The sequence below is a fragment of the Sapajus apella genome, unplaced genomic scaffold (assembly GCF_009761245.1).
Source record: "Sapajus apella isolate SASKATOON/1434 unplaced genomic scaffold, GSC_monkey_1.0 scaffold13, whole genome shotgun sequence".
Classification (NCBI taxonomy): domain Eukaryota; kingdom Metazoa; phylum Chordata; class Mammalia; order Primates; family Cebidae; genus Sapajus; species Sapajus apella.
In genome coordinates this window covers 1,419,512-1,444,746 of record NW_022436953.1, presented here as the reverse complement: position 1 = coordinate 1,444,746, position 25,235 = coordinate 1,419,512, and the positions used below count along the sequence as shown (strand labels likewise).

At 52.6% G+C, this 25,235-nt stretch overlaps 2 protein-coding genes across 19 annotated transcripts in view; one reads left to right on the top strand and one right to left on the bottom strand.

Moving 5' to 3' along the window:
• Positions 1-232: 232 nt before the first annotated feature.
• Positions 233-5,484, top strand: SFRP5 (secreted frizzled related protein 5). Its single transcript, XM_032281220.1, has 3 exons — positions 233-926; positions 2,523-2,600; positions 4,363-5,484. The coding sequence occupies exons 1-3, from the start codon at positions 404-406 to the stop codon at positions 4,707-4,709; spliced, it is 948 nt and encodes a 315-aa protein (XP_032137111.1). The 5' UTR covers positions 233-403; the 3' UTR covers positions 4,710-5,484.
• A 6,102-nt stretch (positions 5,485-11,586) lies between these two features.
• The window catches only part of ZFYVE27 (zinc finger FYVE-type containing 27), a 24,191-nt gene continuing 10,542 nt past the window's right edge, over positions 11,587-25,235 (bottom strand). For 5 of the 18 annotated variants that reach the window (XM_032281204.1, XM_032281216.1, XM_032281207.1 and 2 more), the window contains 9 exons: positions 23,691-23,786; positions 22,473-22,585; positions 21,595-21,734; positions 20,626-20,712; positions 19,217-19,306; positions 18,912-19,056; positions 14,835-14,881; positions 14,432-14,513; positions 11,587-13,245 (listed from right to left, as the gene is read on the bottom strand). In XM_032281204.1, the coding sequence (XP_032137095.1) occupies positions 13,181-13,245; positions 14,432-14,513; positions 14,835-14,881; positions 18,912-19,056; positions 19,217-19,306; positions 20,626-20,712; positions 21,595-21,734; positions 22,473-22,585; positions 23,691-23,786 (865 nt within the window). In that variant the 3' untranslated portion in view covers positions 11,587-13,180. Of the gene's footprint in view, positions 13,246-14,431; positions 14,514-14,834; positions 14,882-17,223; positions 17,354-18,911; positions 19,057-19,216; positions 19,307-20,625; positions 20,713-21,594; positions 21,735-22,472; positions 22,586-23,690; positions 23,787-25,235 lie in introns of those variants that run through there. The other 13 variants (XM_032281210.1, XM_032281219.1, XM_032281214.1 and 10 more) reach the window with 9 other exon arrangements.

The following is a 25,235-nucleotide window of genomic DNA, read 5'->3' as shown; positions in this document are numbered from 1 at the left end:
AAAATGCCCAGGGAGGCAGGGAGCCCCAGGGAGAAGGGCTAGGAGAGGCCAGAGCCGCGGCATGGGAGCCTAGCCGGGAGAGGGGCGCAAGACCCGGGCGGGACGCGCGGGCATGTGGCGGGAGGGGCCGAGGGGCCTCTCCCTGCCTCCCCTCCTCGGGGCGGGGGCCGGGCGGCCGGAGATTGGCTGGGGCGCGCGGCGAGGCCTGGGCAGGAGCCCCGAGGTGGGAGGCGCCAGGATCAGTCCGGGCGCCCGGAGCCGAGCGCAGGCTGCCACCCACCTGGGCGACCTCCGCGGCAGCTGCTGGAGAGCGTCGGAGCCGGGGGCGCACGCCTGGGCACCTGGGCCGCAGCGCACCAAGCGTCGGGGGGTTGTGCGGCCCGCGCCTGGAGAGGGCGCAGCCATGCGGGCAGCGGCTGGGGGCGCGCGGACCGCCGCGCTGGCTCTGCTGCTGGGGGCGCTGCGCTGGGCTCCGGCGCGCGGCGAGGAGTACGACTACTACGGCTGGCAGGCCGAGCCGCTGCACGGCCGCTCCTACTCCAAGCCGCCGCAGTGCCTCGACATCCCCGCCGACCTGCCGCTCTGCCACACGGTGGGCTACAAGCGCATGCGGCTGCCCAACCTGTTGGAGCACGAGAGCCTGGCCGAAGTGAAGCAGCAGGCGAGCAGCTGGCTGCCGCTGCTGGCCAAGCGCTGCCACTCGGACACGCAGGTCTTCCTGTGCTCGCTCTTCGCGCCCGTCTGCCTCGACCGGCCCATCTACCCATGCCGCTCGCTGTGCGAGGCGGTGCGCGCCGGCTGCGCGCCGCTCATGGAGGCCTATGGCTTCCCCTGGCCGGAGATGCTGCACTGCCACAAGTTCCCCCTGGACAACGACCTCTGCATCGCCGTGCAGTTCGGGCACCTGCCCGCCACCGCGCCTCCAGGTAGCGCCGCCGCCGCCGTCCCCGCGCGCTCCGACGGCCCTCCGCTCCCCTAGCCGGTTAGCACAGCTCTGCGAACCCCCTAAGAGGTGCAGCTCCCCGCCCCACCACACACACACATACACACACACACACTCCTCTTCCTCTCCCTCTCTCTCTCTCTCTCTCTCTCTCTCTCTCTCTCTCTCTCTCTCTCTCTTTCTTCCCACCTCCCCAGGGAGTGGCAGTGTAGTGCCTCCCTGCGGTCAGGACCTTCCCTCTGGCTCTCTCCCTGAATACCCGTGGCACCCCTCGAAGTGCCCACCCAACCAAACTGCTGAGAATCCCCCAGTGCCGTGCCCCCAACCTGGGACGTCCTGATAAATGCCTTATGACCCTTTTCACCCCAAGAATGCCTGGGGTCGTTAAACAATGCCTTTCACCTGGATCCCCAGGAACCAAAACAAGCATCACCCCCACCCCATGTTGGGACCTTGAGAAGAGAGGACAGGTGAGGGAAGGAATGTGGGGAAAGACTAGGAGCTAAGAATGTTCCTGCGCTATGGTCTGCCTTCCAGTTTTCTGTACCTGGAACCGTAAGCTCTCCACCCTCTTCCCCAGTTCCCCTGGCTGGAAGTCATTTGGATAAAGCTCAGTGCAGAAGGAAAGCAGATTAGGCTCTGCTAAAAAAAAAAAAAAAAAAAAAAAAAAAAAAAAAAAAAAAAAAAAACCCTTAGGCAAGCCGCTTGACTTCGCTGAGCCTCAGTTTCCCCATCCATAAAATAGAAAGCCATCCCAGGTTCATAAAACCTATGAGATCCTAAATCCCTCCTCCCACCCACACCCTCAGGTCCCTGAACCCTAATTTCTCCCTGGCCTCAGCCTCCCCTTTGCTGTGCTAGTCCACACAGCTCTTCCAGGCTGGCTCCATGCCCTCTCCCCCTTCCTCCCTGTCTGCTGCCAGACTTCAGTAACCCCTCTGGGCCTCAGTTCCCTTTCCTCCAAAACAGGAATAAGGGCCAGGTGCAGTGGCCAACGCCTGTAACCACAGCACTTTGGGAGGCCAAGGTGGGTGAATCACTTTAAGTCAGGAGTTCTAGACTAGCCTGGCTAACTTGGTGAAACCCTGTCTCTACTAAAAATACAAAAATTAGCTGGGTGTGGTGGCATATGCCTGTAATCTCAGCCACTGGGGTGGCTGAGGCAGAAGAATCACTTGAACTGGGGAGGCAGAGGTTGCAGTGAGCCAAGATTGGAGAGCCACTGCACACCGGCCTGGGTGACAGAGTGAGACTCCATGTCCAAAATATATATATATATATATATAAATAAGAATCCCTACTTCTTAGGCTGAGGATGAGAGGAGATAAAATTTAAGACATTGCACACCGTGGCTGCAGCCACCGGGGTCATGGGGCAGTCACTGTGCCCACCTGGTCCCTGCACAGCTTATCTCATGATGGTCAGTCACTCTGTGAGCTGGTAGTGATATGACTGCCATCATCCCATTTCTTGATAAGGAAGTAGGGGCTTGGCAGGGGGAAGTGGCTGGACAGTGAGGAAGCCTGCACCCTGAGTAGCTCTGGAACTCCAGTCTCCTCACCAACTTTCTCTTTTCAGTGACCAAGATCTGTGCCCAGTGTGAGATGGAGCACAGTGCCGACGGCCTCATGGAGCAGATGTGCTCCAGTGACTTCGGTGAGTGTGGGGCCCACGCGGCCACTGCCCCTGCACCACTCCCAACCCCTCTTTCTACACATACGGGAACATACGTGCCCACATCCGTCACAGTGAATGGGTCCTGTTTAGAATCCAATAATAACCATAAACCCTCTCCCAAGAGAAATGCCCCTCTTTCTGCATCGTCTCAGGACCTTCAGAAGTCCCTCAAGGCCATGAGCCCTGGGCCTCAAAAACCACCCCGGCCAGGGCTCCCGCAGCCCTCCCTTGGTGTCATCTTCAGAGGGGCCTCCATGGCTGGATCATCTCTGTGGATGATGCAGGCTTAGCGCAGAGATGGAGGGAGACAGGTGGGGAGTGACGGCTCCAGGATGGAAGTGGAGCACCCTGTCCCTGGTACCTCCACCTGGGACTCAGCACACCTCCTGCCAGAGGAGCTGTGGTCGCCTGTTCCCGAAACTTCATCCCAGAGCCTTCCCATCCAAGTCCAGTCAGGACCTGGCTCACACATGGGCCCCGCAGTCCAGTGTGGTCTTTGCCAAGTCAGTTCCCTGTTTTGTGTCTTAGCCTCCCTGTCTATAAAAAAGAAAAAAGGAGACAGTAATGAAGTCCTTTCTTCAGAGGAGTCTTTTATGTTGGTAGCCTGTTTGGAAAGATAATACTGCTATTGCAAGGGGCGTGTGTGTGTGTGTGTGTGTGTGTGTGTGTGTGTGAGAGAGAGAGAGAGAGAGAGAGAGAGAGAGAGAAGAAGACTTAAAGAGAAGGAACGAGATTTTATGACAATTTCCTGCCCATACTGGGCAGAATTATTCTCTGGCTTCTCCCTGGTTCCTCAGAGATGGGGGCCCAGATGCCTGAAGAAGGGAGAGACCAGCCCGAGGGACGCCCCGCCCCACCCTGAGGCCCAGGACTCCTTAGGCTCTTTACATCTACAGTGACCTGCACGTGGCTCTCTGGCCGCAGACCCTGTCTTCATCCACCTCCCTCACCCCCGCCCCACTCCTGTACATACCACAAACACTCTCATCCACAGAACCACACCACACACACACTCCTGACCACCGTACAACCTCTCTCACACACACATAAACATTACTGTCAGTGGTGTGTTCACACCAGCCAGAGCTGAACTGTGTGTATCCCCAGCTCCACGCCCAGTCATGTGGTCAGTCATGGTGGGAGGATTTACCCCACAGATGTCCACAAATGCAAAGCAGGGCCCCTTGTCCACAGAGCCAGCTGTTAAATATCTCCCAGCCCACCACCGCTCCCACCACACACACTACACATATACACACCCCACATATACCCCATACCATACACTCACACACAGCCAGAAATCCAATGGGAATCATCCCCAGCGATCAGGAAGTCCAGTCTCCCTCCATCAAAAGGACCCCTTTCCAAGGAGTGAGTCCCACTCCCATCCACTCCCTGTCCCCACCCTGGGGAGCCCACACCTGCTCCATCAAGAGCTCTCCACCCTGCATTTGGTGTCTTGGAAGAGCCTGGGCTGTCAATTCAGGTAGGCCACAAGCTCTCTAGCCCTCATTTCCCCTCTCCTGTACCTTGAGGATGAAACGTGATACTGTCCGTGAGAGTACAGCACGACAGGTGCTTCCTAAATATGAAAATATGCACGTACAAGCTCCTCCCTTCCAAGCCCCGCAGAGCATCCAGCTCCCTGAGCTGAAGGTCCAGAACACACCAACTCTGGGCCCACCAGCATCCCACGCAGATCTGACCATTCCCAACCTGCCCCTGTCCTTCCTTCCCACAGTGGTCAAAATGCGCATCAAGGAGATTAAGATAGAGAATGGGGACCGGAAGTTGATTGGAGCCCAGAAAAAGAAGAAGCTGCTCAAGCCAGGCCCCCTGAAGCGCAAGGACACCAAGCGGCTGGTGCTGCACATGAAGAACGGCGCGGGCTGCCCCTGCCCACAGCTGGACGGCCTGTCGGGCAGCTTCCTGGTCATGGGCCGCAAAGTGGACGGACAGCTGCTGCTCATGGCCGTCTACCGCTGGGACAAGAAGAATAAGGAGATGAAGTTTGCGGTCAAATTCATGTTCTCCTACCCCTGCTCCCTCTACTACCCTTTCTTCTACGGGGCTGCAGAGCCCCACTGAAGGGCACTCCTCCCTGCCCTGCCAGCTGTGCTTTGCCCTCTGGCCCCGCCCCAACTTCCAGGCTGACCCTGCCCTGCCGGAGGGTGTTTCCATGAGTGTTGTTACTGGCACAGGCCCCAAGGGATGGGCACGGAGCCCAGGCTGTCCTTTTCGTATGGGGGTCCTGAGGTCCCTGGGGTGTTGGCTTCCTCTCTCAGGAGCAGGGCTTCTTCATCTGGGGGAAGACCCCAGGGTCTCAGAAAGTAGGCAGGGGAGGAGAGGGTGAGGGAAGGGTGGAGCGGCTTTGGGCACCCTGTGTCAGAGGTTTCAGAGTAGATGGTGATGTCAGCTCCAGCTCCCCTCTGTCAGGGTGGGGCCTCGCCTTGAAGAGGGAAATCTCAATAATAGGCTCAGCTGTTGGGGAGACAGTTCTCCCCATTGCCCCTGTATGCATCATCCTAGCCCCCAAAGGAAACGAGTTAGGGTCTCAATGCCTCCAGCCACACCCCCTGCCTTCCCCAGCTTGCCCATGTCCCTGTCCCAAGGCAGAGAGCTCTCCCTGGGCTGGAGAGCAAGCCCAGCCCACCCTTGGCGCATACCCCCTTCCCAGACACCCGCAGGCCCACGTCCCAGGGTTCACTCCTCAGCCTCCGCATCTCCCTTTCATCCTGATGATAAGTTATTGCTACTGCTGTGAGGACATAGGTACTAGACAACCAATACATGCAGGGTTGAATTTTCTAATTTTTCTAATTTTTTTTTTTTTACTTTTCCATTAAATCAAGGAAAACAATCATTTTGGACCAGGTAGTTTCTTTGTCAGCTGGTTGCCAAGAGGTGGGGGGAGAGGGAGGTTTAGAACGGACCTTCAGAAAGAAGGCCTCGTCTGAACCCATGGCCTAGCCACACAGACCTCCTTGGAATGCCTAAGAAAAGCAAGGCCTGTGTTTTGTAGTACGTAGCAAGGGTCACCCTGCCATTCTGACCACTAAGTGAGGGATGGAGATGGCCGTTATTTTGTCCCTGAGGAGGAATGCAGGTGCCAAACTCCCCAGCTTTCTCCCACGGTCAGAAGATTCCATGGTCCCGCAGCAGCTCCCCCATGAAACCAGGGCCCAATCAGAGGAGTCCAAGAAGGCGGGGCCACAGGGAACTACCCTGAAACGCCTGAGGTCAAAGACGAGTCACTCCTCCCCTCCGGCTTTCACACACTGCAGGCACTGCTCCTTACCTGTCCCTGGTCCAGCAGCATGAGCATCACCTGGGAGCTGGTTAGAAAGGCAGCATATGGCCAGGGGCGCAGTGGCTCATGCCTGTAATCTCAGTACTTTGGGAGGCTGAGGTGGGAGGATCCCTTAAGCCCAGGAGTTAAGACCAGCCTAGGCAACATAGCAAGACCCTGACTCCACAACAACAGCAAAGAAACTGCAGACCTGCTGTATCCCTGCATTTTAACACATAAATGTTAGAATCATCTAGGGATCCTTTACAGAACATGGGCCCTACTCTAATGCAATTAAATCAGAATCTCTGTAGGGCGACTGGGAGTTGATGTTTTTAGATGTTCCCTGGGGTGATGTGCAGCCAGAATTGAGAACTACTATCTAGATAAGGTGACAACTGAGACAGGGAGAGGGCAAGGGGCTGAGGGGGTGCCCCAGTGGGCTCAGGGCAGATGGAGGCTGCTGCCTTGAGGTGGACGGCTGGGGTGGGGGGAGAAAGCTTGAGATGGAGGCGAGAAGCCACTCCCACTCTAATGGGCAGCCTGTGGAGAGGGCAGTGCCAGGAAGGAGCTCCCTGGGGGGTCTGTCAGCAGATGCCAGATGCACCCAGAGCACGAGGCTAGGAGCACCTCCTAAGGGCTCTCCCCACCAGTGGGGGTAAAGCTGGGATGCCAAGTCCAGTCAAGTCCTGCTGTTCCTCCAAGACAAAGGAGCCTCGTTCCGGAGCTGAGGAAAGCCTCGACTTTCACTCTCAGAGGCGCACGTCACCTCAGGGAAATGACTCCAGAGGGGCCAGGGGCTGCATTCTGCTGTGGACCATGCGTGCGCACTCCCCTAAGTTCTGGCTAGCAGGTGGTCCGGCAGCACACCCATAAATCACCCTGGGCAGGCAGGTGGCCTCACTGCAGGTCAGCGGCTGCACAGGCCACCTTGTTCCTCCCTCACCCACCCACGCCCAAACCCTGCCAGCGCACCTGGCTCCCTGAATCCGCCCCTTGTCTCCCAGCCTCCTACCCTGACCAAATGTTTATGGACACTTACTGTGGTCAACCAGGACCAGGGATGATTTTTCCATGGAACACACAGGACGGGGCCTGCCCTGGCTGAAGTACTGTACTGACTTCTGCCAGATGCTGGTAGCCGTGGGGCAGCGGGGCGAGGGGAGGGCTCCCTTAGCCCATCCCGTGAAGCCCAGGAAGCCACTCCTCTACCCATACAAGGGGTCAGGGCCCAGCTCAAAACATCTGCTGTCCCCCAACATCTGCTGTCAGACCCACCAGGAATCTCTTTTCTGGGACCAAAAAGAATCTTCTCAAAGACCAGGGAGGTCCTTCCAGGCCTGAGCCCTACCCTTCATTCCCTTCAGTCACACAAGGCTCCCACCCACTGGCTGGAAACCCAGCAGCTGTGCTGCCCGGAGAGCACCTGGGTGCAGTGAACAATGCACCCCCAACCCCACAGAACAGAAGCCCCAGGAACCAAAACCCCAGCTTCTCCACACAACAGGGCTGGAGGTGCACAGGTAGGAAGTCTATGTCCAGCTCCTGCATCCTGCCCTGCCATGGGGTGACATTCATTCTCGTGGTTATAAACGATGCCTCCTTCCAACTTCTCCACTACATTCCAGACAGCAAGGCGGGGAAGGGCGAGGAGCACAGCTTGTCAGCTGCCTCTGACCCCTTTGATCAGGGAAACAGCAATCCACCCTGTAGATTTCCACTTCTAGCTCACTGGCCAAAACTAAGTCACATGGCCACCCCTAGGTGCAAGAGAGCAGAGGAAGTCAAGCTTTTTCAGCTGGGGACAAAATCAGAGTTCTAACAGAAGACGGGAAGGACTGGGGAGTAGCCAGCTGAACACTCCAGGTTGGGGTGAGAAGAGGCAGGTACAGTCCAGTCCTGGCTTCTAATCCTGTGACTTAGTGACTGTGTGACATCAGGAATAGTGCCCAACCATAAAATGGAGTAAAAATGTCTACTTCACAGGGTTGCTGAGCATTAAGTGGGCACAGCATGTAGATATCCAATAAATAGCAATGAGTATGTTTATTAACCAAAGCCTTCACCTAACAGTGCCTGTCCATAGCAGGTGCTCAACAAAATTCCTAATTGATTTATTAATCAGCTAAGGAGCAATACTGGCAGGAAGGCAGGGAAAAGACAAGAGTATCTTATCTAAAAGCCAGAACACTACTTTCAGAAGAGAGCTAGAAACAACATTTGTGGTTTTGCTTCAAAAATACAGGTGGTGGTGTAAGCCAATATTGAAGAGATTACAAATATTCCTCTAATACTAGTAATCAATAAGTATCAAGGCTATGACAGGTGGCAGGCACTACTCAAAACACTTTTGCCAGGTGCAATGGCTCACACCTGTAATCCCAGCACTTTCGGAGACTGAGGTAGGCAAATCACGATGTCAGGAGTTCAAGACCAGCGTGGCCAACATAGTGAAACTACTAAAAGTACAAAAATTACCTGTGCATGGTGGCAGGCGCCTGCAATCCCAGCTACTAAGGAGGCTGAGGCAGGAGAATCACTTGAACCTGGGAGGCGGAGGTTGCAGTGAGCCAAGATTGCACGACTGCACTCCAGCATGGGCCACAAAAGCAAGACTCCATCTCAAAAAACAAACCAACAAACAAACACTTCTATATTCTATGCTTTTTTTTTTGAGACAGGATCTCACTCTGTTGCCCAAGTTAAACACAGTATTATGAGCATGGCTCACTGCAGCCTCAACCTGCTGGGCTCAAGCAATCCTCCCACCTCAGCCTCCCAAGTAGCTGGGACCACAGGAGCATGCCACTACACGCAGCTCATTTCTTATTTTTGTAGAGTTGAAGTCTCCCATTATGTTGCCCAGGCTGCTCTCAAAATCCTGGACACAAGCAATCCTTCCTCCTTGGCCTCCCAAAGTGCTGGGACTACAGGCATGAGCCACTGTGTCTTACCCCACTTTTGCATTCTAATTTAAGCCTCCCAACAACCCTTTGAAGTAGTGACATTTCAGTGATGGTGGCCGAGGCTCAGAGAGGTTAAGGAACTTGTTGGAGATCACACAGCTTGCACATGGCAGTGCTAGATTTTGACCTCATGCTCTTAATCATTATACTGTCTGCAGGGACAAAGCCAAGACCAGGGAGTGCCGGCAGCCATGCTTCTGCCAGCCTGTCTCACAGGAAGATTTCTGGGAGCCCTGCTTCAATCCCACTTCAAGGATCCTGACAGTAGCGGAGGAGCCAGTGGCTTTTCTCCTAACTCCCAAAGACAGCCCACCCCCAACCTCTTCTCCCCTCTCAGTCCTGCCAGCATCCAGCCTTAGGTCTCCACAAAGGAAGCTCACATCCCACAACTGTTTAGTCGCAAGTAATCCTGGCTGAAGTTCACTCCTGGGGAAATGTAATGTGGGGGGTGGTTGCTGCTGGAATGTGTGTGGCTGGGACCCTGTGTCCCAGCCCAGACAGCAGGCTGTGCTGGAGCTGTGAAGAAAGCAGGCAGCCAGGGGAATACGGAATCCCCAGCCCCCAGCTGTGCCAGAGAATGGAATGTGCTGCTCTGGGGTGTTGAAACATACCCAGGCAGCCTGGAGGTGGGGTGGCTGGGAGCTGGGGGAGCTCCAGCCACAAGGCTGCCTCTGTTCTTGAGGCTGAGCCCACTTCACTAGGGCTGGGGGTGGAAGAGAGGAGAGGAGAGGCTGTGCTTAGTGGGCAGGCCCTCTTGTTAGCTCAGTGGCTGGTTCCTGAAGCCAGTGGGGGCCAGACAGACAGAGGGGAGGGCAGCACCCAGGATTGCTCTGTTCCTCCCAAGGTTCTCTTATGAGGCCTCTACAAGCGCAGGTGGCACGATTCACATCCCAGCTCCACCGCTTACTAGCTATGTGACCTTGGGCAGGCTCCCTAACCTCCCCATGCCTCCATTTACTCATCAGTTAAACAGAGCTAACAAAAAAACCTACTTTTGGAGACTGCCACAAGGTCTCGACATGATGCACTCAGCATGGTGCCTGGCACAGGTGCTCCATCAAAGTAGGGATTTTCTTAAGGGCCACAGCTGTAAGACGGATGCTGGGCCAGGGCCTCTCTTAGGGGGTGCCTCGAAGGTTCCAGGGAGACAAGGGGGTAAAGACAGAACTTCAGGTGGCTTCAGCCACAAGGGCCGAAAATCCTGAAGATCCCAGGAACCACTGCCAGTTCAAGGTCAGCCAGGGCTCACGGGAGGCTGCCCAACACAACCAACCACAAAAAGGGTTGGCAAAGCCCTGAGCCCACACCAGGCTGTGGGAGCTGGAGCCCCAGGCCTGCTCCAGCCAGCGCCAGGGCTACAGCAGAGTCTGGTTCCCCATCCCCTCCTCGGGGACCTGAGAACAATTTTTTTTTTAAAAAAAAAACATGGACAGTTTATCTTCCAGGCCACCCACATGCAGGTCCTCTCCATGCTGTGGACGCAGCCAGTTGTAAAGCACAATCCCTCCGTGACTTTGCTTCCCAATGGCACCTGCAATTTAAAGTTATGTACCCTGCCTATTCTCAGGGGCACCTCGAGAGCACAAGGCCCTCTAGCTTCCCCTTCTCTGAGGCTGCTGGCCCAAAGATGGAAACTCATGTTTCTCCCATCTCTGTAATCCATGCCTGCACACACAGGTTTCAAGTTACTGCTGTTATGGTTGAGATTTCACCACCATTTGGTGTTTTCATTTTCCAAAAATAAAATGTATTGACTCTGCTTTTCCAAACTACACTTGTGCCTCTCTGATATTCTTCTCTGAAGAATAATCTAAAATTATCTGGTTAAAAAAAATGTCCTAAGCCACCCAGGACAGAGCTGTTTGTCCTCTGAAGGTGGCCAGGATGACAGTCAGGAGCCAGCATGTCCTGTATGCCAGGCACCGTGCCCCATGCCTCCTGCAGACTCTCATTTCTCCCTCACAGCACCCGCACGAGCGAGGCATCCCCAGCAGGTGCACTTTACAGAGGAGGAAAGCGTGGCAAGCCTGCAGGCAGCGCCCTACACCAATGGGCCCCACCACCGCTTCAACAGACGGTAAAGGGGGCCAAGCATGGAGCTGGCCCACAGCAGGTGCCACCCTCTACTCCTGCAGGACTCTGCTTCTACTTTGGGGAAACAGTGCCTACCTCAGAGTTGCTGCGAGCAGTGAGAGTACTGCACACAAAGCCCTTACCAGTGCCCAGCACCCAGCCACTGCCCACCTGCCCCAGCTCAGGGCATGGCATGACTTTGCATCTCACAGCCAATCCACTTTCCTGCCACTCTTGGCCTCCCTGAAGGCTGACCCTTTCTGGCTTTCTCGGGGGGATTAGTTAAAATCTTTCCATTCTAAAGCCTGCATTGTTTAGAGTTTACCAGGTTCTAGTCCAACACCAACCCCCAGCGCTGGCCCTCACAATTTGGTCACAAGACCGGGCCTCAAGTCAATCCGACAGGCATATGCTGAGCCCCTCCTGCGTGCAAGGCACAGCTTTCCTCCTCTCGGCCCCCAGCTCACACCCAGACCAGGATGCAGCCCCCACGTCCCTGCCAACAGGGTGCCCCAAAGGCCCGCCCCTCAGCCCAGTCCTGCAGGCCTTGCCCAGGCCTGCAAACTCCAGCGGTGCCAGAGAGAACTGGTCTTCCAGCCTTAGGGAAAATGATAAAACAAAGACAGGACAAAAAACGTAAGAAGCTTGAGGCCCTTTTAATGACAATTCTCCATAGACACAGAGATCCTTTTAGTTCCTCTCCAGTGTAAAGAAAGCAAAGTTCAGTAAAGGGTACTGAACTCTCATCTCTTAACAGGACACAGAGGCAATACCAAGGCCCGACTGGCTCCCCAGGGCTCTGACAACTCCACTGCCTTGGGCAGGCCCCTGACTGCAGAGCCCCAGCTAAACTGCTTGGACTGGCAAGAAAGCAGGCCTAGGATGGGTCCCTTGTCTTCCCAACCTGCCTCTTTGGACCCCTGCTCCTCGAGTGTAGAAACCTCTCAGCCACCCATGGGTCCTGGGTTCTAGGCAGCCCATGACTCCAGGGAAGAGTCCTAGGTAGGAGAGACACCCCCACGCCACAGTCCTCCTCCTCCCATTCCTTGTGTTACATGTTCCCAGGAACCATGCAATAAATAAATAAATATTTCAGAAAGGCAGGGCAGCTCCAGGGAAGGGAAGCCTGAGCCAGCTCATGGCTAAGGGAGAGACACTGAGCCCATAGGAGTCCAGCAGTGAACATGAAGTTGTTGGAAAGAAAATGGAGACCCCAAGGGGCCTTATCCCATAACTGAGACTGTCCTCCAGGGAACAGCCCTGGGATCCAGGTCCCAGCCCAGCGAGATCCTACATTTCCCAGGTCCCTGGGGGTTCAAAGACTTCAGGACCTCTGCTCCACTCACGTGACCTCACACTCCATGGGGCAAGGGGCAGGGAAAGGAAGATGGAGCGCTGGGCCAGTGGAAGGCTGCCCCAGACTCTGGGCAGAGGGAGCAGACGCGGTGAACCAAGTGCCCTGCAGCTGCTCCAGCGGAGCTGGGGACGCTAGGGCACTGTGTGGGCTGAGATTCTGTGGATCGAGGCATCTTCAAGGGGAGGTTGTGGTCCATCCAGCTGCTGGGGCTTCCCCATGCTCTCTTCCACTTAACGCTGAAGGACTCAGCCAACCCCTCCCACACACATTCTTCTCTGGGGGAAACTGGGAACTTCAACTCTGTTTCTAGAAGCACCCCCAGTCTTGTCAGCCCTGACCACACCCTCTGATGGGGAAATGATCAGATCCTGGTGCCTGAAGGGACATTCAATCAGCAGAGTTGGGGTGTGGCACTCCCAAGCGCTTCTGCAGGCTCTCTGAGGCTGAGGGCCTGACCCAGTACCCTGCAGGAGAAAAAACTCTTTTCTCAACCTCAGGTCTGGAATTCTCGGGCATGGCCACACTAACCCTGTTCATCAGACCCCACTCAGACCTGGCCTAGCTCACTGCTGCCCTCTAGTGGCTACTGCCTGCCCAGCCCTGAGTCTACTCAGTCCCAGGCAGAGCAGGGCAAACATGCCAGGCACTCCAGGGGTTCCTCTCCCCAAGGGATTGAGAGCAGCCATTGCCAGCCACTCTCTGGGGTGGGGAACAGCTCCAGAAGCCAGCTGGAGAGAGCAAGGAAGGAAGGGGAAGCCTACCTAGCATTCAGACCACATTTGCCCAGCACAAAACACAGGGGGCCGGGGCGGGGAGTGGGGGGCCTACTGCTGGCCCCAAGGGCGGGTGCCTGGTTGGACCCTGGCTTCTCTTCTCACTTGCTCAAGGTCTGGTTACACGAGGCGCACACAAACACAGTCTCCCTCTGGGCTTCAGGGGCTGAAAAGGAGAAAGAACTTGGCGAGATATTTCCTTGTGCCCTTTGGTTCATGGCAACGACCACTAGAACCACCCTCCCAAATGCCCCACACAGATCCCCCCAGCCCATGCCTTCTCAGCCCAGCTTGCTAGCCTGCCCTCAGAGACTCTCGTTTCCATGGGAACTGGGGATCCTGGGGGTGATGATGCCAACAGCAGTCCGCTCCTGGGCTATGAATTAGACATTATTGTGGCACCAACGGAACACCTTAAAAAATCTTTTTTAAATAAAATATCAAATACGAAATTAGCCAGGCATGGTGGTGCATGCCTGTAATCCCAGCTACTCAGGAGGCTGAAGCACAAGAATCATTTGAATCCAAGAAGCGGAAGTTGCAGTGAACCGAGATCGCACCACTGCACTCCAGCCTGGGCGACAGAGCAAGACTCCATCTCAAAAAAAAATAAATACACTAAAATTTCCCAAAATGTTTTAAGAGTGGTTTTCTCTGGGTGGTAAGATTACAGGGTTATTTTTCTCTTCCTTCTTCTGTATAGTAATTTCCAAATTTTCTAGTTAGTAAGCATGTGTTACTTGCATCAGAAGAAAAAAGCACTTGGTTTAATATTATATTACAAAACGGTACATGAAATGTGGCCACATTTTTCAGGAACATGCTTCTATCCTATATGCAAGCTAATGAGCAGCAGGGTCCACATCCGATCGTTCTCTCAGGAAGAAATCAGGAATATTTTTCTTCCTTTTGCCTATCTGTGTTTTTTGTTTTATTTACAATATGTATGTATAGCTTTTATAAAAGGAAAAAATAAATTTTTAATTTTGTTCAAAGTGCCAAGGCAATAAGAAAAAGATGAAAACTGTGGCTGGTGATTTACTCCAGGAAGGCAGAAGCAGCACTGGGAGCCGCAGGGGTGTTGCCAGTGCTCTTGTTTTTCAACTTTAGTGAAGTGGTCACAGGTATTCATTTTGTTAATCACCCTTCGGTATTCACAGGTACATCATGTCGATTCTTCAGCATGTACCAAATGTTTCCAGATTTTGCTAAAGGGGGTGGAAGAACCGTTCCTGCAGGCCTGACTACAATCCCAAGTTCCCTTGATCTCTGACACCCTCGCCCCTTTGCCACGATGTGGCATCCCCTTGGCAGGACACCAGCCAAGCCCTCCCACCACCTGCACCACTCACCTGTGGCCCCCATGGAGGACTTGGGCACTTTGAAGGAGCAGCATCGAGAGCAGAAGCTGTTTCCACAATTACTGCAGCTTCGCTGCAGACAAGAGCCAAGGTCAGGTGTGTCCCCTACCCTCAGGCATCTGGAGTTCTCAGCACCTCCCTCCTTTCCACCAGCTGATCCCACCCAAGGAAACTGAGACTGGGGGGCACCCAAGTGAAGCCAGAAAGAGACCAAATGGAACACCACCTGGGGAGGCTGGTGAAGGTGATACGGGAGCAGGAGAGAGCACGCTCACTCCAGAAAGCCACCACCAGGCCCAATGTGACCCGAGCCAGACTTCAATGACTCAACTCCTCCCCAGCCGACAGTCCCAAGCACATTGTCCCCAACAAACGCACCCTCACAGACACTCACCCTCTTCTTCAGCACTGAGAAGGTGGCCGAGCAGCCCGTACAGTTCCCTGAGAAACAGAGGCAGCAGCTCAGCCCTCACCCATCCCGGGACTCTCACCTGCTCCAGGTTCTTCTAAATGGGACACTCAGGACACCAGCCCAGCCTCCTTGGCTGGACAGTGAGCCAGGGAGCAAGTCCAGATTCAGGGCCAGAAAGGAGGACTCAAACTAAGAAGACTGATAGCCCCTGGGAACTGACGTCTCCAGCCATACACAGCTACCAGCCCCAGAACCCTCCAGAGCTTAGTGGCTCCACCTGCAGAAATCAAAGAGCACCCAGCAGAATCCACTCCTGGAAAGCCAGCTAGGCTGGCAGGGACCTGATCACAAGCATCCCCAAATGAAACCTGCCTAACAAGACTCTTTTTGGAGCAATGCCTTACAAATACTCCACCCACAGGGTAAAGACAGAAACGCCTCCTAAAAACCCAAACTCCTGCTTTCTGTCTCCTTTAGACTGCAGGAGAGAAGCTCAGAGCTAGGCACATTCCAAGAAGACATGAAGGGTAGAATGCTCAATTGTGGGGAGCAGTGAATGGCATGGGGGGGGACACAGAGCAAGGCGAGATCCTGCCTAAACCACCAGAGATGCCAGGATGGCCAAGTGCCCGGCAACAGTGGAGGGGCAACAGCAGATTAGAAAATGGCTAGAAAACAACAAGGGGGTATAAGGAGAGAGAAAAGATGGGGAAGGAGGAGTTTTCTGGGATGTGGGGCCCAAAGGCCTACTGTGACCCAGCCAGACCACTTGTGTGGGCAGGTACAGAGCACCAGGCCTCATTTTTACACAAAGGCCCCAAAGCTTTATTGACAGCTACATGTGGTCCCTTCCTCTGTCCAGCCAAAATCACCTGAAGTCCTTGCTAAAGGAGATTCCCTTAGTTCAGAGAAAGGAAGACCCAAGCTAAAGCCAGGGGAAACCTGGGGCCAAGGTGCTTCAGGTAAATGCCCGCTCTGTCAGCCAGGGAAGGAAGCACAAGTCTGCTGCTGGTGCCAAACCAGGAAACTGACTGCTCCAAGATTCTGTCCCTACACTAAGAATCTGGGGAAGGCAGCCTGTCCCAGCCTCTCCTTAGTAAGGGACGCAGGGGAATGGGACAGGCAAACGGAGCTACTCAAAGACTGACACTGGCCCATGCCCAAGGGCTCCTCTGAACTGAATGGAATGGCAGGGCCAAGTACCCGTGGGCAGCCAGGTGGTCTGGTGAGACAGCTGTGAACCCACACAGGCCAGAGCCAGGGAGGGCTCTGGGAGCTGACAGCAGCTGAGACAGGTGACGTTCCCTTCCAACACCTACCAACCCTTTCTGCCCCTTCTTAGCAACAGCCTGGACTCATCCATCCTCACTCACCACGTGATGATGCCACGGAGGCCATGAGAGCAGGGGCACTAAGGCCCAGTGGGGCCTGCCAGGGCAACAGTCATGGAGCCTCCAAGACAAAGGGGGGCTCCCCCCCAAGACCTCTCCCACGCAGAGGCCACAGAGAAACTCCTGCACAGTCTGCCTTCATTCTCCCATGTCCCCCCTCATCTACTGGCAGGGGTAAACAGAACAACCCCCACTAGAGCCCCCCAACATTCACATGTGGAATCCTAACACCCAAAGCAGGGCCCCTGGGAGGTGACTGGGTCATGAGGGTGGAGCCCTCGTGAATAGGACTAGTGCCCTTATAAAAGAGGCCCCAGGGAACTGCCGTGGCCCTCCCATCTTCTCATGAGGATATAGTGAGAAGGCGCTGTCTATGGCACAGGAAATGGACCTCACCAGAACCCAATCATGCTGACACCCTCACCTTGGACTTCTGGCCTCCAGAACTATAAGAGATTTCTATTTATTTAAAAGCCACCCAGCTTAGAGTATTTTGTTATAGCAGCTGAAACGGAGTAAGACAGCCCCCAAAGCAGCTCACCTCACCCTGCTCTCAGGAACCAGACCCAGGAGCAAAGGCCACAGGAGCAGAGCTGCTACACCTACCCTCACAGCAAAGAGCTTGGGAACATCTCAGATAAGGGAAAGCAGCAAGAGGTCTTGAAGAATGAGGAGTTAAGAGGGGTTTCAGAAAAGAAGCACTTTCTGCCCTTGCCATCCTTGAGGGAGCTGAAAAGGCCTCGGCCCATGCTGGCAGAGATTATACAAACCAAAAATCAAATACAAAACCGGGACAGGCATAAAACAAGGGACTTCACACACCGGGGCAAAGGGAAACGGAAAGGGAGGATGATGAGTCAGAAAGAACACAGGAGCCGAATCAAAGAACTTGAATTTGAGTCATAACTCCACTAAAGTCTTTGGGCAAAGCACTCTTTCAACTCAGGTTACTCATCTGTAAAATGGGAACAACTAAGTACCTTCACTTAGAAGTCGCAGAAACAGACAAATTATTTGCTGGACCAGAGTAATACTTCTTATGTAGTGTTACTGGGGACTGCTGGAATCTGGCTGCTCTGAGCCCTTAAGAACTGCCTGCTCCTGTCACACCTACAGTAAGGATGAAATGAGATCACACATGTGGAAGTATGGAGAGTAAACAGATCACTGAACATACAGAATGCCCTAGAGAAGTCAGCAAGCAGCATAAATAAAAGGGGCCAGGCGTAGTGGCTCACATCTATAATCCTAACACTTTGGAAGACCAAGATATGAGGATCATTTGAACTCCAGAGTTCAAGATCAGCCTGGGGAACAAAGTAAGACCCTGTCTCTACCAAAAAAAAAAAAAAAATCAAATAATTAGACGGCATGGTGGTACATGCCTGTACCACCTACTGACCTACTGTGCCAGCAACTCGGGAGGCTGAGCTGGGAGGATCACTTGAGCCCAGGAAGTCGAGGCTACAGTGAGCTGTGATCATGCCACTGCACTCCAGCCTGGGCAACACAGTGAGACCTTGACCAAAAAAAAAAAAAAAAAAAAAAAGGAAAGGAATGTTGAATGACTGGGGGACATTCACACCGCAGAAGGAAAGATTCTGTCCAGGACATCTAATCCTTAGAAAACTGCCTGGCTGCTACAGGGGTAGGAACGCAGGACCCTGGGGGCCCCAGGTCAAATTCCTCAAGGTAAACCCTACGGCTTCTTCCAAGGCACAGACCCTAGAACTCACTTCACACCAGAATACACAGTACTCTCCTGCTCCCCTACTCCCCGCTACTGACAGCAGGCAGGAGGGCCCTTCCTCAGGAGCATGGCAGCTCCGGGGTCACCAGCTACTCTAGGTTTCCACCATAACTGCATGTGGCTCAGTTCCCAGCACTGCTGATCTGAGCCAGGTTTCCAAGCTGTGCTAACCATCAAGTCTGCCCTTCTCCAAAGCTGCCTTCCTTGACCGCTCTTCCCCCAACCCTCAGTAAAATAAGGACTGACTGGGGAGAAGTGAACTCAGGGCTCTGTCATGTCCAGAGAAACAAGTTACTTCAACTTGCTTCCAGCTGGATCATAAAGACTAAGACAAGCTCCTAGGAACCCACAGGGTGGGCCAGGGCCTCCCACATTAACCGTACCCACTACACACCATGAACCAGCCAGGTGCTGTGCTAGCCCTTCATAAGCATCGCTGTCTCATTTGACACGAGAACTGTAACAATCCTATAAGGTAAGAACAATGATCCCCCTTTTACAGAAGGGGAAACTGAGGCACAGGGGTGTGAAATCATTTGCTCAAGGGGTACCTGGCTGAGCTGGGATTTACAGCAGGCAGTGAGATTCCACTCTGTACTTAGCCATCATGCTACACTGTCTTCTGGGGTTCTGTCTCAGGATTACAGCTCTCTGCAGTCCTGGGATGGCATTTCTCAAACTGAGTTCCTCGTCTTCCCACAAGTGAATATCCAATCAGGACAGAGGGACAAGAAGGAACCCACACTCACTCCCTCAGCAATCCTGCCAGGCATCTGCCAGCGCCCCGGGGTCCCATGGATACACCTTCACTCCCCTGCTCTTGTCACAAGTCAGTACCCCCAGTTCTGAGACTCTTCCCCTGTGGGTGGGTACCCCACCCCGCTCCCCCACCAGCCCAGCCCCGTCTCCTGGCCGCACCGAAGTTGTTGGTGGGGTAGCGCTTGCGGAGCCGCTCCGTGAGCCGAGACACCTTGCTGCGTAGCACCTCATTCTTGCTCAGGAACCCGTTGTCCTGCAGGGCCAGCTCATCATCTGCTGGGCACGGGGCACCCTCATCATCCTCCTGCGGGAACAGCTCCTTCCAGTCCTGCCCACCTCTTGCAAGGCTGCAGGACCCCTGTGCACAGGCACCCAGCACGGCAGACCCCACGAGGTGTGGCGGCAGCTGGCTCAGCCACCCTCCTCAGCCCAGCCCCTGCCCACCCACCAAGGCTTCCACTTACCAGCACCACCAAGTGGGTCTCCTGCCTCCCAAGGTGCGGGGAAGAGGAGAGAAAACAGAGAGAAAAAGATAGCAAGAAGAAAGAAGCTGCCTGGGGGGAGCCCCCAAGCAGAAGGAAGTATGGAAGCGCTGCTCTGAGCTCTGCATACTTCCCAAATGGTGACGTTGACAGACACCCCCCAAGAGGATCCCAGCATCAAACAGCCTTGGAAAAAGCTGGGTAGTTTCTCAAACTGGGTGAAACTAATTTAGTGGGTCTTTATTTGAATAGAACAGAAAAGGAAAGAAAATATCCCTTACAATGTACTTTCAGGAAACTTTCATTTCCCTTAAGCTTTACATACTTTATGGACCTAAGTGTGAACTGGGTCAAGAGGCAAAATGTATTCCTTACTATGGGTCACAGCCAAAAATGCTGAAAGCCCCGCTCTACATATCCCCCCACCAAGATTCACAGTCTACAATCATGAATCAAAGTTTTGGAGCAATCTTTTAGCCACCAAAAAGTCAAATGCCTGCATGGCCTGGGCTGACATATGATTGAGGTGAGTTGGGGTAAATCACAGGCCTGGTGGAAATCCACAAGGTGTATTTCTTATATCTCAATTTCCCACTTTACAAAGAGAAATAAATAAAGAGAAATTATATCCTGCTCTAAGAAAAACAAAAACGCAAATGTGACAAACGGCAACCACCACCTGACCTCAGCGACAAGACACAGCAGGGGGTATTGAGGACCACCTGCAGCCACAACACGTGACCTGCCTAAAGGGAACAGTAGCTCCTCAGCTACGCCGACTGCTGCAGACTCAGGGCTACCAGAGAAACTGGAAACCTGCAGTTCTAACAAAAATCTCCCCATATTTAAACATTGGCTCAAAAAAATTATTTTGAAACTTTGCATGCCAAATAAAACACTTCTGCAAACTCCCAGTTTGATGCACCATCCTAAAATCAAGAAAGCTGTTTAGCTTCCTCTGACCTAGCACTTGGCCATGCAACTACTTTCTCCAACCTCCCCTCCCCACCCTGCAAAGGGACATCTTATGGAACTCATTCTACAGAAGAGCAGAGACCCAGGGCAGTAGCCTTCTCAAAGACTGCCTTTCCAACATCAAAGGCACCAAACCCACAGTCTCCAGCAAAGGCTAGAAATCATCCAGCTCCCCCAGCAGGGCATTTCCCAGAGACTTCCAGAGCCACTCTTGCCCTGGGAACACAGGACAGCTGGCTCAACCAGAAACAGGAGCCCCCAGGGAGGGGTTCAGTGGCACCCTTTCAAACAGTGAGTTCTAGCTCACAGCAAGTTTTAGCTTCTCATGTGGACATTAAAAATAAAATAAAAAACAGCTCCAGGACCACCCAATTTCTGCCCTGCTCAGTAGAGGATGCTGGGGAGGGGCCACCCACCTCAATTGCATCTTTAAACTCTTCATCTGGCTCAGCCTCCTCAGCTTCCTCCACGCTGCCCGGTGTGAGGTCCTGGGAAGAAAGACTCTATGACAGAAGGAGAAGGATGGCAGCACTGCTCCCTAAGACAGAGGACCAGCTCCCCAAGCCAGCATGCAAGCTACCCAAAACACCAGGAAATGGCACAACTACAAGAAAGAAGGAAATCACAGGAAGGAGCAACCTCTAGCCTGGGAGGGCACGAGAGATGGAAACAAGAGCACACTGGGCTCTACAGTGGCAATATCGCACAGTGGTTGGGGGCATAAGCTCTAGAACCACAGGGCTGGGGTCTTAGACCCAGCCCTGCCACTTACTAGCCTCTCTGTGCCTCAGCCTTCTATTCTACAAATAAGAATGGTCTCTTTCTCAGAAATAACCAGCCTGGCACAGTGGCTCACACCTGTAATCTCGGCACTTTGGGAGGCCGAGGCAGGCCCATCATTTGAGCCCAGGAGTTTGAGATCAGCCTGCACAATGTGGCAAAACCCCATCTCCACTAAAAATACAGGTGTGTGGTGGCACACACATGCAGTCTCAGCTACCCAGGAGGCTGAGGTAGGAGTACTGCCTGAGCCCAGAAGGTGAAAGTTATAGTGAGCCGTGACTGCCCCACTGCATTCTAGCCTGGGCGACAGAGGGAGATCCTGTCTCAAAAAAAAAGAAGAGAGAAGAAAAAATCTACACTCCATGATGTGAGTATCTATCTATATAGCATTTAAGAATGGCATCTGACATGGTAAGCACTCAATGAAGCATGGGTAGCTGTTGTTATTACAATTATCATTATTAAGCACTTCAGGGGACATAAAGCCTGGGAAACAGCAGGAACTACAACAGAGGCCAGCCCAGGAGCTATAAACAAGCTAATAACAGGGGGGCCCACAAGCTGCCACAGCAGGCTCTGCCCTGACAGTCAGTGGCACCTACCTCCGTGGGTGTGAGGGCAGGCGTGCTGTCCATCAGATCACCCTTCCCCCCAAAATCTGGTTGTGGAGGGCTCTCAAAGGCATGCTCTTCCTGCTTGGGGTTCATCCGCCGCTGCAGAGATGCCCTATACTCAGACACAACTACCCAGGGAATGAAGAACAGGGTAGGAGGCAAAAATGAGACACTATGAGTGGTACTTTGGGGGTGCCTACTTCTGCAGCTGGCTGGCCTCTCTTCCCTCTACTGCAGGAAAGAGTCACCCTCCTAACTCTGAGAGAGTCACCTAACCCAAGCCTCTTAAACAAAACTTAGAAACCACCACCTGCCCCAGACTGTTAGAGAGATTAAATGTAGTAAATTCTTGATAAATCACGGCTTCTGTAATTAATTACTCTACCACAGGGAGGAAAACAAATACAGCAATCACCCAAACATGTGTACAGACTCAGGCCTCTGTGACTCAGGGCCTCTCCAGACTGCCTCAGTGCTTTAGAAGCCAGACGACAGATGGAAACTCTGGTCTCACACAGAGATGTGGCAGCAACTCCAGGTGGCTGCACCCCAGGGGATGGGTGGCAGCTTTGGGAAAACATCCTTCCCTCATCTTCCACAAGCCATCATATCATGTAAGCAGTGATCCATCTGCCTTGGGAAGGGAAGGAAGGGAGATGGGAGCCCAAAGGTAGCAGCCTCCCCTAGTGAGATTCCAGCTTCATCTAACATCTCAGAGCCCATAAGAGAGGACCCTAGTGTGGTGCTGACCCTCGTGGAAGCACAGCAAGCTGATGATTAGCTATAGAGACAGAAGAACTGGGGAGCCTAGCCCAGCCCTCAGAGCCAGCCTGGGCCCTGTCTCTGTCAGGCCCTCCAGGGCTTACCTCGGAAGAATTCCACATTCCCCAGAAAGAGCGTGCTGTTTAAAAGGGCGAGGACCCAGCAGAGCGGCAGCAGATACAGCATGCAGACCATGCCCAGAAGAGCCCCATAGAACCTGGATGACAGGGAAGAACCACAAGATCAGAAATTCATAACAGCAACAGGAGATGGGTTTGGAGCACACCCACAGAGGGGTCCAGGTGAGACACAGCTCTGGACACATTAATAAACCAACAAGACCCGCTCATCAAACCGGTGGAAAACGGCGATGAAGCCTGAGAACTACCGCCCAGTCGCAGGTGGGAAGACCTGATGCTGGTGAGGCTGAGGTGGTGTCAGCTGGGGGCACATAAACTGGTTCAACCACCATCACTCCTCAAGGTCTACACTCTGAAGTCTAGAGTAAGACAGGCTGGGATTGGAAGCCAGCTCTGCCACTTCTCATTCTGAGAAGTCTCTTGGTTCTCCGGGCATGACTCCCTTCTCATGTAAGATGGGGACTGAAATAGTGCCTACCCACAGAGTTACTAGGAAGAGTGAGACAATACAGAGGCAGTGTTGCACAGTGCCTGGCACCAGGTGAAGACAACAAACATTAGTTATCACTATTATTCACATTAAGGAGCCTCAAAAACATTCCTTCTGTTTGATACTGTAGTTTCACCCTTGAATTTAAGAAAAATTTTCCAAAAGATTAAAGCTAAATCCACAAAAATGTTTACCACGGAGTCAGTATGAAAAGAGAAGTTGACTAAATCTATAACAGAATGGGTCCATAAATTGTATTCACCATCTATATTAATCTGGTATTATAAATAATTCCGAAGGCTATATAGCAACTAAGAAAATCATCTTTAATATAATAAGTGGAAAAAAAAGAAAAACTGAACATATACTATGAAGCTATATATCTATAAATTAGATGCAAATGACAAACTCTAGCAAGCAAGGCAAACATGAGATTCGGCTGCATGGTGGATTACGTGTTGAGTTATTCTTCTATTATTAAAATATTTTTACCACACATAAAATAAAGCATCTAAACAAAAGCAGTGCATTAGAGCCCACAAGCATATATGCAGATATACACACAAGAGCCCAGGAGGCGAGCTCTTCCCCTGAGATAGGAGGGGCAGAGGTCATCTCAAGGCAGGTGGCTTTGCTCAGGCTCAAGCTGCAAATTCCTATAGAGTAGTGGGGGCAGAGAAGGGGTCACTCACTGTGAGGACACGACGGGGTTCTCCCAGTGCAGCACACGGTAGGCGGCTTCACAGGTGCAGCAGAGGCGGCTCAGGAAGGCCTCCAGCTGGATCAAGCTACAGACACAAGGGCTTTGGTGAGTGGGCAGGACAGAAGTTCTGGGAAGTGGAGCCCGGGGCCATGCAAGATGCAGCTGGCTAGGGATGGCCAATCTCTTTAAACACACTCACCATGTGTTTAAAGAGAGAGGGGTTGAGAGTGCATGGGAGAAAAGGGCCTGGCTAAGCCACCCCAACTACATTCCAGTCCCCTTTTGGAGGCTCCTGCTGAGGTAGGAACAGTATAAATATCCTGCTTTGGTCTCTTCCTAGCTGTTGATGTCAGGCAGGCTACTGAACTTTTCCAGGGCTATAGTTTCTGCATCTATCAAATGAGGATCAGAGGACCCACCTCACAGGTACACAGCAGCTGTCAGGATAAATGGCATGATATTCTCCACCTGGGAGGTGAAACAGACTCACTTGGGGAGTTCTGGTTGTTGCTTTTTTAAAACATAGATGAACCACAGAAGCCTTGAGCACAGTCTGAACCCAGATCTGGGTTCTGAAGGGTTCCTTGGAGACAAGCTGATTCCAGGGTTGGGGCAGGGAAGTATAAGAGGAGTATGAACATCCTGTTGTACCATAAAGTAAGGAAACACTCAAAAATGATGGGGACAACGCAAACAAGAGTCAACTCAAAAGAGCTCCTACTGGCCAAATTTAGGACAATTTGAGATCAAAATAAATAATGACAGTAATAGATTCTAACTCATCAAATAAAATATAAATCTATGAGTTCATACTCATAATAAAAAAGGAAGAGCTTTCTTATAATAGAAAGCCAGCTTAAAAAACAAATGTAGATAGAATGACAATTAGAAAATCACCTTTGCAATAATCATAGTAATAAACTGATTAAGGTTAGACCCATCAATGGATTTTAAAGCAGTGGGTAACTGCTTGATGAACAACAAGATATTTACATAGTCTCAATGTATCTCCCCTCGAATTACTATGAATGAAGAGTAAAATGATACTTTACACTATGAATGCCTTAACCAAGTGATCAAAGTCAGTATTTCCTGACATCATGTGCCTCCTGATATGGATGCACTGAACATGACACATCACTTGTCACACTCCTAAATCTAATCACAAGGAATCAAACAATCCAAAAATGAGGGAGATTCTACAAAATAATAAGCTTGTAGTATTCAAAAATATCAAGGTCACAAGAAAGAAAGACTGAGAAACCGCTCCAGGTTAAAGAAGACTAAAGAGACATAAAAAAATTAAACATGATGTATAACCTTGGATGGGATCCCAGATCAGGGAAACTGATACAAAGAACTTTATTAGGCCACCCGCACTGGCTCACACCTGAAGTCCCAGCACTTTGGGAGGCTAAGGCAGAAGAATTGCTTGAGCCCAGGAATTCAAGGCCACCCTGGGCATCACAGTGAGACCCCATCTCTACAAAAAAATTTTTTAGGCCGGGCGCGGTGGCTCAAGCCTGTAATCCCA

What these genes read in the sequence shown, in the direction of transcription:
- SFRP5 (XM_032281220.1), top strand. Translation starts at nt 404, where the DNA reads ATGCGGGCAGCGGCTGGGGGCGCGCGGACCGCCGCGCTGGCTCTGCTG. An exon ending in GCCCGCCACCGCGCCTCCAG is followed by an intron (nt 927 to 2,522) that starts GTAGCGCCGCCG and finishes TTCTCTTTTCAG; the next exon opens with TGACCAAGATCTGTGCCCAG. An exon ending in GATGTGCTCCAGTGACTTCG is followed by an intron (nt 2,601 to 4,362) that starts GTGAGTGTGGGG and finishes TCCTTCCCACAG; the next exon opens with TGGTCAAAATGCGCATCAAG.